This window comes from Caenorhabditis briggsae, assembly GCF_000004555.2.
Source record: "Caenorhabditis briggsae complete genome, chrIV, whole genome shotgun sequence".
Lineage (NCBI taxonomy): Eukaryota > Metazoa > Nematoda > Chromadorea > Rhabditida > Rhabditidae > Caenorhabditis > Caenorhabditis briggsae.
The window spans coordinates 5,500,418-5,512,906 of NC_013487.2; the positions used below are offsets into that span (position 1 = coordinate 5,500,418).

The window sequence follows — 12,489 nt, forward strand, 5'->3', positions numbered from 1 at the left end:
AAACAGTGATCTTGTTTTTTTTCGAAAATGCATGAAAACTACGCCCGTCCATGTGATCATCATGGGCTTCCTTTGTTGCACACCTTTGCTTTCACGCTGTCGCATCGGCTCAGTGCGTCCCACATCTGTAACGACCTCAGACGCAGCTCCTTCCTCATCAGACTCGCGTCCTTCCGGAAGATTCCGGCCCGGCCCGTTACAAGTATGCATTACCCAAACTGAACCTAGGTTTCGTTCTCCTATATTTTCTTGAGTTTTCATAATTTCAAAGCCACGTTATCTTCATATTCCCTTTTTCTTATCAATTTCCCCTTGGATCCCCTCTCCATTCCCATATTTTATAGTCGATTCGAAAAAAAAAGGACCGAATCAATTCCAAAAATGTCGAAAGAGGAAGCTCCAGGCTCTACTCCAAGTGCTGCGAACGAGACAAAATCAGCGGCGGTCAGTGGCTCGAAAGAAAAGACCGATGAGCTCACTTTCAATGTTGGAGATGTGTAAGTGGCTAGGATTCTGAATTTCTAGGAAATTAGAGTTTTCCAGAATCAATGGATATAAACTAGTCAAAAAGATAGACGAGGGAGGATTCGGTCAAGTGTTTAAAGTAACGAAAGACTCAAAGACGTTCTATGCAATGAAACTGGAATTGAATTGTCAGGAAGGGTGTTCTGCTATCAAGTTGGAGGTTTCGAACTTTTCTTTATTTTGGCCATTTTTCATAATTCCAGATAAATGTGCTCAATCAATTGCCCAAGAACAACGTGTTTCCAGAAATGAAGCATGGCGGGAAGAAGGTCAAATTTCACTATTTGGTGCTGGAATTGTTGGGTGACAATCTGAAAATGTTGAAGGCGCGGAGCCCAAATCCGGAGATGTTCACAGATGGAACATGGTCCAGATTGGGTATTCAATGTCTTTATGCGTGAGTTAGAGTGACTTATTCTGAAGCATCAATGTTTTTGAGATCTCTGAAAATTCAAAACTTTTAGAAACAGGAATTTTTGAAAAATCTTAGTTTTCGCTAAACCTGTGATAGAAGTGCCACTAAAGAGCCCATTTATCTCGGTTCTTGTAGTAATGTATTTGAAAAACTAAAGAAACACTGTTCACTCAAAAACCAATGTAACCTGAAAGGAGAAGACAGCAAAAACACACTGTATTCTATTAAACACTATTTATTGAATCAACAATAAATCACTATAAAATCTTCAAAACCAGTGAGCCACACTTTAACGGGTCGTCACCAATCGTGAGCGAACACCAGCGAAAACTAAAGAAAACGATGAGAATTTGCCGAGAGAGGAGACGCGTTTTGGCGCGCACACAGTTTCGCGCGCGGATACAGTAATCCACACCTCTTGCACGTGTGTTCGGGGGATATTTCTCTCCTTTAGACTTGGAAAGAGGATTTTAAAAGAGAAAACACGGTAGAATAGCGTACATTGTAAAATATATGAAAAGTATGTCAACTGATAAAGTGCTTGTGATATTATGATAAACAATTTATCAGTTGACAAATTTGCGATATCTTTGACGGGAACCCAGATAAATAACCTGAAAGTTTAAAGTTAGAGGATCTTTCTATTATAGCTTTCACGCGTTCTGTCTGCGAAGCATCGATGATTGGAAGATTTTTCAAAATTCAATAACTTGTTGAAACAGAAAATTTTGGAAATCACAGTTTTTACATTAACCGTAAACACTACTAGAATGGCGGCCAACTCTCAACTTTGAGCGCAATTATCTCTTTTTTGTGAATGATATCGAAAATGAGTCAACTGATAAAATGTTGGTCATAATATCACAAACATTTTATCAATTGACAACTTTTTCATATCTTTGACAGGAACCGAGATAATCGAGCTCTAACGCGCATGAAATCACCAATGATTCGAAAACATGTTCAAAACTTCATAACTTCTTGAAACTGAAAATTGAGTGGATCCAAACTGCTTGAAACAGAAATTTTTAAAATCCCTTCCAGATTGAAAACGATGCATGACCGCGGATTCGTGCATCGAGATGTGAAACCGAGCAATTTCGCGATTGGCCTCAACACCGCGTCGGAAAATCGTAGTCGACGAGTTTTGTTGTTTGATTTTGGGCTGGCAAGAAAGTAGGATTACGGTAAAGCATAATTACCATTGAATTTTTCTAGATTTGTGAAGTCGGAGCTTGTAGCCAGTCAGAATTTGAAAAATGGGAAAAAAGGAAGTAGCCAACCGAATCGGAAGGTGTTAGCGGCCAAGAGCAAGCCAGATCTCAAAGAGCAATCTGGAGGAAAGGTAGGGAAAAAAAGAGGACTTTTTTACATTTTAATTTTTTGAAATTGCCGTTATTTTTGGGTGTCGAAAGTTTTCGGTTTCAAGTTCAGGTCAAAATGTGAAACAAAAATTCTTGAGTTCCGCGTACGAGGAGCATTTTAGTTCAATACTCTCGATTTATGTGAGTGATATCAAACTAAGTCAACTGATGAAATGTTAATGATAATCTCACTAACATTTTATCAGTTGACCAGTTTTTGATACCTCTTTTAGAAATCGGGATAAATGGGCTCAAAGTTCAAGTATCTGATAGCAAGCGATTTTTGTGAATTTCATTAACAAATTTTTCCAGCCAAACGCAAAACCCCGTCTGAGTGGTCCCCGAAGCAGCAACAATGACAGTGTGCATAAGCCTCCTCAAATCGTCTACACTTTTCGAATCGCCCGTCCTCATACGGATTTTCGTGGCACTCAACAATACGCTTCTCCAAATGCTCATAAACAAATTGAGTTGGTGAGTAGAAAAAATAAGAACTAAATAGGTTAATTGTTTTGAGATTTTTCGAGCCATCTGATAGGCTAAACTTTTTCATGTAGATTTATGATTTTAAAGTAATTTTGAACTCTTCAGAATGTATCTCAAAAATAACTAAAAAATTGAAATCTTAAAATTTCACTGTTTCGAAAAACTAATACAACTGCATCTTCCAATTGTAGACCATTGGTTTGGTGTTAATTATCGGGGTGGTTATCGTTGCCTCAATATTCAAGCGTAGAGAACATGTGTCTGTGTCTCCACTTTAAAAGTGTTATGTTGTTCTTCGCTTCGGGATATCCTCTGATACACTTCGGCATACACTTATCTCTAACCTTCTTTTCCGAGGTCAAACAATAAAAATACATTTTCGAAAAAAAACGGTTTCGGAAACTTTACTTTTTTGCTGAAAATTTATATCCACACTGCATAATCTCTAATATTAGTCCTCCCTCAAAAGAAGGTTGAAAAATAGAAGCCCATGGGCTTCTATTAGAGGAAACACGGTAAATATTTTCAGACCAAGTAGATTAGATATGATAGAACTCGACAAGTGCTACATAATGATACAGTTTGGATTACTGTATCTTGTATATGAACAAAGTTACAAGCCAATAAACCGTCTGAGCAACGCGGTCAGCTTAATTGGCTTGTAACTTTGTTCATGGACAAGATTCAGGTTTCCAATCAAGTAAATTTTGTAGTACTCGTCGAGTTCTATCATATCGAATTTGGTCAAAAAATATTTTTCCTTTAAAAGATAATGGTATTGCCCGCCAGTTCCTGCCTTAATGAGCTTTCTATGAAACCTAAACTTTCGCAGGGTCGCCAAGACGATATCTGGTCAATGATGTACATGTTGGCTGAAATGTTTCTCGAATTGCCATGGACCAACAACGATGATATTCCCATTGAGGATCTCAAAAGTCAATCTCCACTTCTTCGTTTATTCACTGATGGTGGGAATTTTTTTTTATGTTTCACATCGTTTTTGAAATTTGTTGGGAATATTTTTTTCACTTCATCTTTTTTTGCATAACTTTTTTTGTAATTGTCAGAATCACATTAAGAACATCGGTTTCTTCTTATTCAAATAATCAAGTCAATCAGTTTCTAAACAAATTATGCTAGTTTTCGAGCAAAAAATAATGGTTTCACGATTTTTTGGGTTTGATGGGAAGAATTTTTTCTCACTGTTTCACATAGTTTTTAAAATATTTGTCTTCAGGATTTTGTTCGGTGTATCTTGTGTAATCAAAATGATTGAAATCATTATTAGAAGAATCGTTTTTTTAAAAGAACCTTTTATCTTTTAAAAATAGGTTTCTTTTTTTTCAAACTTCATGAAAAAAAACCGATCAAATGCGAAAAAACTCGACCTTAAATTTTGAGCCCAATTATCTCGGTCCCCTTGAGAGATATCATTTTTTCAGTTGACAAATTTTTGATATCTTTTGAAGGTACCGAGATGATTGAGCTCAGAGAGAACGATTAGAGAAAAACACCTATTGGAGGGCCATTCTATTAGAGGGAACTTTCTGATTTAGCTCTTGTTGCATCCTAATACTACAGTAAATACAGAAAAACAATTTTCCTTCTAATTCTGTCATACGGGGTATCGAACCCATGACCCCTAGCTCAAATGCCCCTCACTACCCACTGCGCCACACTGACAAAAGCGTTGAACGTGCCACTAACCCATAGTAGAACCAACTGCTTTCAGAAAAAACGCCGACTCGCTTCTCATCGGATCAATACCAAACGATCACGGATATCGACAAAATGTTGCAGTCCTGTAATTACTACGATCATCCCAACTACGAAATGGTCCATGAGTTCTTGAAAGGAGTGATGGCAAAGTCCAAAGTGACTTGGGATTCACCATATGATTGGGAAACGGCTGCGAAATCGGAGGAGCTGTCCAAAGGTCCCAAGTCGAAAAAGAAGGGAGATAAAGGATGGGAGGACCCGAAGGACTTTTTTAAGATTTGAAAATGTTTTCCCTATAAAATTTTGACCCCGTTTTTTTCAGATTGACAAATGGGCCCAACTCAAGAAGCCAGTACTTCCGGAGAAGCAGTCGGAACCAAAGAAGGCCAAACCAAAAGCAGTGCCTAGAAGAAGAGACGACAGAAGAAACGATTATTCGAGATGTAAGGAGATGAGCAGAGAGGATTCAATCATTATGGATTCGATGAAAAAGGAAGTTAGTGCAGCGAGTGCGGTGGATTCGAAGAAGGGGTCGTTGAAGAAGTGAACTGAATTTTTTGGTGTTTTATAAACTTTGAAAACGGGCAAAAGAAAAAAAAACAAAAAAAAATATAGATAAGAAGAGCAATTAACAAATTAGAGGGGAAATTAGCGGAAATAGGCTACCCGAGAGAAATGAAACAGGGAGAAAAGATGGAACTTTAATGGGTCTTCTTCTTGTCCTTGGCAACTGCCTTGTACTTGTCTTTTCCACCGCGAAGAACGTAGGATTGGAGGAAGAAGTTGATGAAGAGAGCCAAGTAGGTGGTGTCCATGAAGACGGCGAGCTTGAAGACGGATGGGTCGAAGTCGCAGTTGGCCTGGAAAAATATTGATTTTTAGAGACAAAATAATTCTAGTCAAATTAAGGCTTCCATTTGGCAGGCGGTCGGTCGGCGGTCACCTATTCTCGACCGGCTGAAACTTAAGCTTTAAAATCCTTACATTGGTGAAGTGCATAAGATATCCGAGATGGGCGAGAACGGCGCACGAGATGATGAATTGGAGGATCTGAAGGGAGGTGATAGCCTGAGCAATGACTCCTGGCACGCGAATCTTCATCGAGCGGAGGAAGTAGTAGGAGTACATGAATGCGTGCACGACAAAGTTCAAATAGATTCCATATCTGTTGAATCCTGGAGTCAATGGGTGGGAGTACCAAGCGTAGATCATGGTGAGAATGTGATGGTACCAGTGGAGGAACATCAATGGGCGCTTGCGGAGCACCAGGAAGACGGTGTCGACGAGTTCGAAGAGCTTAGAGGCCATGAAGAGCCATACCCAGTAGCCATTTTCTCCTTTCGTGAAATCGAACACTTTGCAGTAGGATGCTGGAAATAGGTGACGTTTTTTAAAGTCTACGAATTAGGGCTTTTATTTCTTTTAGCTTGGTCGGCGGTCGGTCGGCGGTCGCCGATTTTCGGCCGCTGTTCCAAAATCTAGCTACGAATTCTCCGTTTTTTGCACGTGGGTGCCTTTTTTCTCAATGATAACGTGTTTGATAACACGATCATCTCATTGACTGGAGGCGACGTGATCAGAGAACACCAGTACTTTGATACTGGCTACGCAGTCGGCAGGCTTTCCATTTCGGTCGGTCGAAAATTGGCGTACGCCGGCCGAGCTGACCAAAATCTGCATTTGCGCGTCAACATGTCAGAGAGCGTTTGTTTTTTTTTGCCAGATTTCAATATTCCAGAATTTTTTTAAGCGTCGTAAAATAAAATTCAATGTACGCAAACACTTTCGGGCATGTTGACGCGCAATTTTGCGAATTTGGTCTGCGATCGCCGATTTCCGAAATGGAAGCCTCAAACTCGCAATTTCGAAAAATTAAGGGAAATCAGTGTTTCACGAAATACCAAATAATCCTGACAAATTCACTCACCAACGAGTCCCTTATTAGCGATGGTTCCAAAGAATTCTGGGGTCATTTTGATGGCTCCGGCGATGGAGAACGCAGCGAGAATGAAGTTCCAGATGTTGAGCGGCACGGTGAGTTGGAATGGTTGACGGTTGCGCATGAACCATTTCGTTCCGAACACGACGACCATGTAGAGGATGGAGGCCTGAAAAATGGATTTTTTAGAATAATTTACTGTTAAATCTTACCTGAATGGTGACATCGAAATGATCGGCGAAGAACTTGCGACCCTCCTTATCGGGGAAATTCGTTGGTCCATGAGTGGCGAGTGCCACGAACCGTTTTGTGTCGAATTTGACGTCGAGAAGCCGTTGAACGAGCGGATGTTGAGCCATGATGACTTCCCCGAAGATAAATTACCTGCAAAGAACCAAAAAATTCGAATTTTCTAGAAAAAAAAGGTTGCAGAGTACGACGAGAGATAGAAGATAAACAGGCGCGCCGACCCTCGTCGCGGGGTGAAAGGGCGATAGTAAAAAAGTAGAGAAAACGAGAGAGAACTCCGCCCCATCACCCCATATCGTCAGAGAGGAGGGATTCGAATTGAAATTGAAAAAAAAACGAGAGGAAACGTCCTTCGTACCCTTGGCGGGGCTCTTATCAGGCGTTTCTTGTGGCCTCGGGTGAAGACAGCCTGACGCTGGAGACAATTTGAAAGACCGAGCATTTTACGGAGGTGGCATGATTCAGACTACAAAAAAAGAGATAGAATCTGTATATTCAGGGAAATTGAAAAATAAATCGCTTTTTAGGGGTTACAAGATTTTTTAAAAATAATATTATGATATCATACTCACCCTCCCTTTCTAATTATCATGTTCCCCAATTTTCTCCCAAAAATATTCGCTCCTTCCCGAGTTACGGCTCATTTTTTGCTCCATTTTCTTCCCAAAAGTTGCGTGCGGCGCGGAAAAGTGGGCGGGCGAAGTCGGCACAAGGCTGCGGCGCGGAAAATCGGCGAATTACTTCGAGCCGATTTTTGTGAATTTTTGGGTTTCGAAACGCTAGAAACAAAAGAAAAAGGCTTTAAAAAAACGTTTTTCGATTCGAAATGTTTTACAATACAAACATTTAGCAATCGAGCCATAAAAATGTTTATTTTCGGTTTTATTCGAAGTGTTTTATGAACCCTGAGTGATAAGAATGTGTGAAAACTTTGGCTATAAAAATATTCAGTTCACTTGGCAAAAATAACTTTGGGATAATGGCTGTTGACACGTGGATTGGGTCTCATTGCGAATTCAAAGCAACAAAAAACAAAAAAAAGGATTTTTTCAGATTTTTCGGACACAGAAACATGAAAAATCGGTTTTTTGGAACTTAGGAAACGACCGTAAAATTAAGTTCTTCATGCAAAAAGTTCTTCTGCACCGCCCGTACAGCTCTCCTATTTTCGGACTCAACGCCTTCAAAATCAGTTTTTCAGAAATTAGATCGACATCACAATTTTAAAAACATTTTTTAGCATCTGAAAACAATTATTTCAAAGAAAATTCGATAAGATAACAGTGATAAAAGCAGAAAAATCGAAGAAACTGAAATCAAAAATCCGCCGCTTTTTTCGCCTCGCTAAACAACGCGCGACTACGACACTCCGCATCACCCACCTGCTATTTTTTCGGACTTTCGCTTTAAAATTCCAGAAAAACAGATTTTCAGACCGTTTTTCTTGAATTTTTAATCGGAAAATCGAATTTCTGACTATTGTTAACCTTGTCTAACGTGATTAACCCCCGATTTCAGCTTTAACCCCTCTAAAAATGAGTTCTGATGGACGCATACGAAAAGTGGTTTTTCTTGGTTAAATTCTTATCGATTCCTAAGACTTGTGAGTTTTTTAATGATAAAAAAGTTGTTTTTTGATTACTCAAAATGCTATTTTCAGAAATCTCATGGTTCTGTGATCTCAAAATCCTTCTAGTGATCTCTATTTTGTTAACTGCTAATAAACCATTTTTATACTCAAATTCTTTATTTTCTGTTTCTTTGTTGCTTCTGTGCGTTTAATCGCAATCTTTTTATCTGGAAATAACCGAAAACCCCGCAAGAAACCATCCAGAATTCCAGAATGTCGGCACGCCTCTTGCGTTCAGCTGTGGTTCGAGCCACCCAGCAGCGAACCATGTACGAGAATCCATACATCAACCGTTTCAAGGCCAGAAGCAAGGTTTCTGAGGATTTCCACAAGAAGACCACCGGAATCACCGGACTCTTCGTAAACGAGCATCCACATCGCGCGTTGACCGTTGTCTACGGCCGTATTCTCAGAGCGCTTGAGCAAATGCCTCGTGACGCCGCCTATCGCAAGTACACTGAAGCTGTAGGTGTTTGAATAGGCGATAAGAGGAGAATTTTGATTTTTTTTCCAGGTGGTAAAGCAGCGCTTGGCTCTTGTTCAAGCTGAGAACGACATCAAGAAGCTTGAAGAGAAAATTGGAATGGGACAAATCGAAGAAGTCATTGAGCAGGTTTGTAAGAGATTAAATAGCGAATTTCGAATTGAAAAAAAATGTCAAGACTTTGAAATTGTCAATCCAGGCAAGGGAATCCGACAAAATCCGTGTTTAAAAAAGAAACTTGCTCAAAATTTACAAAAAAAAATTCCAGGCCGAGTACGAGTTGGAGACGACACGAGCAATGATCGATTCGAAAGCATGGGAGCCACTCGTCGAGACAGCTCCAAAGGGACAATGGTCGTGGCCAGTTTAGAGAAGAACCTGGATGATAATTTCTCTCTTGTAGATCGATTTTTTTTTCTCGTTTACGATTATTAAAAAATAATTTTTCATTGAGTTTATATGAAGTGGTAAATAGTGAGAGATTTATAAGATTTTGTAGCAATTTCAGTGTCAAAAAATTGAACAGGATCGTCTTGAGGAGACCTGTGCTGAATTCCAGATTTGATTCATGAAGCAGAGATTTTCGGATTGGATTTCCGGATATTCCTGTCATTTTTGGAATATTTCAGATTTTTTTTTCAAAAATAGAGGTTTTCTTGTACCTCTACGCAGAATGGGAAGCAAATATGGACGCTATTAAAAAACGTGTTTTTCAGTTGATTTTGACCCTTTGTAAGAGTCTGGAGCTTATCTGTCAAGTGTCCGATCATTTTGAAAACTTTGGTGGCTGTAAAACAGACCTAGATTGAAAAATTTTCACTTACAGAATTTTTGAAAATTCCTAGTTTTTAGCGATTTTTCCTTCTCTCTCAGGATTTACAGTATTCTAACATAAAACTTTATTATCAGGTGCATTGCCAAAACATAAATACAAAACAAGAACAAAGTTATTCATTTATGAGTGTAGTTAATTTTAATCTAAATTCCACACCACAAAGGTAAAGAAGTATTGTATCCGTGGTTTCGAATACGGCCGTATAACAAATTCTTGTGTGAATGTAGCCAAATCTCCGTTATTGCGACGAATCGTAATACCTCCTGCCGCGTCAAACGGTTCATCAAGCAAATAACTGAAAAATATATGATCAGATAAAGTATTGTTAACGAAAAACTTCCTGATTATAAAATCTTTTTGGTGGTGGACCGTTTTCCAGCTCGATATCATGCAGATCTTCTTCTAGATCGATGAAATAAAAGGTAGATTTTAGATATTCCATTCTCGGATTGCATCCACTAATCCAAGCCTTCAAATATCGATTCAATCCCATTTCGTCAAAAATGAAGCCTGACAAATCAATGTGGACACAATTAAAAGTGATTAAATTATCAATAGACATCCAACTGATTGATGGATCTCCTACGATACTAATATAGTCTGTTTTGATAGTTAGGTTGAGAGGTTTATATCAAAAACTGTGCTTGTTGAAACACTGAGACAGTGATTGACTTTGCAGTTGTTGATGACAACAGAAAGGCCATCCGACATCCACATCGTCCGTATTCTCCGAGCACTCGAACAAATGCCACGTGACGCCGTCTATCGCACGTACACTGAAGATGTGAGTGATTGGAAGAAGATGGAAAGGGAGAAATACTTTTATTATGTTTGATAGTAAAGTAGCGCTTGGCTCATGTTCAAGCTGAGAACGACATCAAGAAGCTTTAAGAGAAAGTTAGAATGGGACAAATCAAATTAAAGTGAAACACCTATGAACCATTTTGTTCTTAACACTAACCACTGTACACCGTCACGTCAGAATGCATACCTTAAATCCAAAAAACTTCTGAAAAATCACTTGTCTACTCCTCTTTAAAAAATTAGTTTTCCTCTGAACCACAATTATTTTCATTGAATAAATATTGGTTCTTATTTTTTGGAAATTTTTTGATAATGCTCACACTTATTGTCACTCTAACTCACAACGAAAACAGGAAGATAATAAGGAAACCTTCCAACTTGAAAAACCTTTTAAAACTGTTGAAACGGAAGAAGTGTCTTAACTCAATATATCACTTGTCAGCAGAAATTATCGATGTATCTGTAAGAGGTACCAAAAACCACATTTTTCCCATTTTGTTAATTGATTACTGTCTGATATTTTTACGAGAAACGAGATACATTGAACCAAAGTAAAGGAGCCCTTCTAATACAGGTTTTACAGTATTTTAAAACTTTTGAATATTTTGAATCGTTTTTCGAATTCCCACCAAAACTTAACTCAAGTTTCCAAATCCTTTCAAGAAATTAAAGAAACATGTAAAAAAGAACATGGTAATCTTCATTCTCCACGAAATCATATGTGACTCCGGCCTTTTCGAACCATTCCAGTATCACATCGTGCGCACTGAAGCCTTAGACGTCACTTGAAACCTATGCTTGCGCTGAAACAGTGCTTTTTCATCCCTCAATTGAACTCTGTCGCGGAAATATGTCACTATTCCACGACCTCAGTTACGTAAACCTCAAACTCCTACTCATCATTCAAATAGAAAAAAGATTTATAAACGAGACGACCTCAGACCATAAAAACCCCTTATCAATTAAAAGATCTGCCCTGACATTCTACGTGGAACCCGAGGGAGTGATCTACGTGGAACCCGAGGGAATTTGCTATAAAAGGGAATGGACTTGCCATAATAATCAGTATTCGTCCTCTGCTCCTTAGAAGCCTCCGAAGCCTCCAATTGATCTACTCCGCCGTCCAAAATGTCTTTGGATCCCAACCCTCTGCTCTTCCGGCCGTGCCACCGACAAATGCGCCACCAACATCCAACATGGAACACTCCGGATTGGAAGCGTCAAATGTCAGCAAACCGAAGGGAACTGGTCAGTAACCTCTCATTGTCTCAATAAATTCTTCTTTCTGAACTGTTTGTACTTTGCTCTAATTCGCTCTCAAAGGTCTACAAAGACTTTGTGTAGCGACAAACTCTAACTACAGTAGTTGAACTACTACTACATCCGCCAGTGCCTCGTGATAAAAAATACTCCAAAAACGTCGTCACTCTTTCTGGATGTTTGTGAAAATGATGCCATCTCGTAAAACAGCCCCTCCAAGAGCTCATTTGTGCTCCCTCCCCAACAATGACTACTTTTCGTTGGTGTTGGAAATTGCTCATCCGGTGTGTTTCGTGACTTGTCTTCGTTTATTTCTTCCTCTTGCATCTTCTTCTTCTTCTTTTTCCTTCAATACAATGACATGATAATTGGGAGTAAAGTGTGAGAAATCTTATTTTTTGCATACACGTCATGTGAGGAAACAGAAAAGAGAAATCCCCAAAAGTGGGCGGAGCATGTAGTAGAAAAGCATGGGGAGGAAGACGCTGAAGAAGAAGAAGAAGGCGATGATTTTTGTGATGATTTTACACTTGGCTGAATTTGAAAAGAATCGAAATCGAAGAAGACGAAGAAGAGTTTCGAGACAAGGGAGCATCTTTTCTATGTTATTCGTAAAGTATTCGAATTCTGAGGAGTTTGGTTCTTTTTTTTGAATTTTTCCGTTTCTTTTTCTTCAATTGGAAACTACCGTAACTGTTTCATTATTGGGTACTACGATGGTTTAAAAAAATAGTTACTGACACATCGGATAGAATACCCTGCTGTTTGTAACTGTAATA

The 12,489-nt window shown here is 39.0% G+C and overlaps 5 protein-coding genes across 5 annotated transcripts; 3 read left to right on the forward strand and 2 right to left on the reverse strand.

Moving 5' to 3' along the window:
• Positions 1–381: 381 nt before the first annotated feature.
• On the forward strand, positions 382–2,120 carry CBG20023 (the record flags this gene model as incomplete). Its single annotated transcript, XM_002633900.2, has 4 exons — positions 382–497; positions 544–685; positions 729–922; positions 1,985–2,120. 4 exons carry the CDS (start codon positions 382–384, stop codon positions 2,118–2,120), a joined length of 588 nt encoding a protein of 195 aa, XP_002633946.2.
• A 479-nt stretch (positions 2,121–2,599) lies between these two features.
• On the reverse strand, positions 2,600–2,857 carry CBG26421 (the record flags this gene model as incomplete). The annotated part of the gene is made up of 1 exon (XM_045235288.1): positions 2,600–2,857. One exon carries the CDS (start codon positions 2,855–2,857, stop codon positions 2,600–2,602), a length of 258 nt encoding a protein of 85 aa, XP_045100292.1.
• A 798-nt stretch (positions 2,858–3,655) lies between these two features.
• Positions 3,656–4,791, forward strand: CBG26420 (the record flags this gene model as incomplete). Its single annotated transcript, XM_045235289.1, has 2 exons — positions 3,656–3,758; positions 4,523–4,791. The coding sequence occupies 2 exons, from the start codon at positions 3,656–3,658 to the stop codon at positions 4,789–4,791; spliced, it is 372 nt and encodes a 123-aa protein (XP_045100291.1).
• A 419-nt stretch (positions 4,792–5,210) lies between these two features.
• Positions 5,211–6,807, reverse strand: Cbr-elo-1 (the record flags this gene model as incomplete). Its single annotated transcript, XM_002633899.1, has 4 exons — positions 5,211–5,369; positions 5,494–5,879; positions 6,437–6,617; positions 6,661–6,807. 4 exons carry the CDS (start codon positions 6,805–6,807, stop codon positions 5,211–5,213), a joined length of 873 nt encoding a protein of 290 aa, XP_002633945.1.
• Positions 6,808–8,540: 1,733 nt separating this feature from the next.
• On the forward strand, positions 8,541–9,181 carry CBG20020 (the record flags this gene model as incomplete). Its single annotated transcript, XM_002633898.1, has 3 exons — positions 8,541–8,792; positions 8,842–8,940; positions 9,080–9,181. 3 exons carry the CDS (start codon positions 8,541–8,543, stop codon positions 9,179–9,181), a joined length of 453 nt encoding a protein of 150 aa, XP_002633944.1.
• Between the last annotated feature and the right edge of the window lie 3,308 nt (positions 9,182–12,489).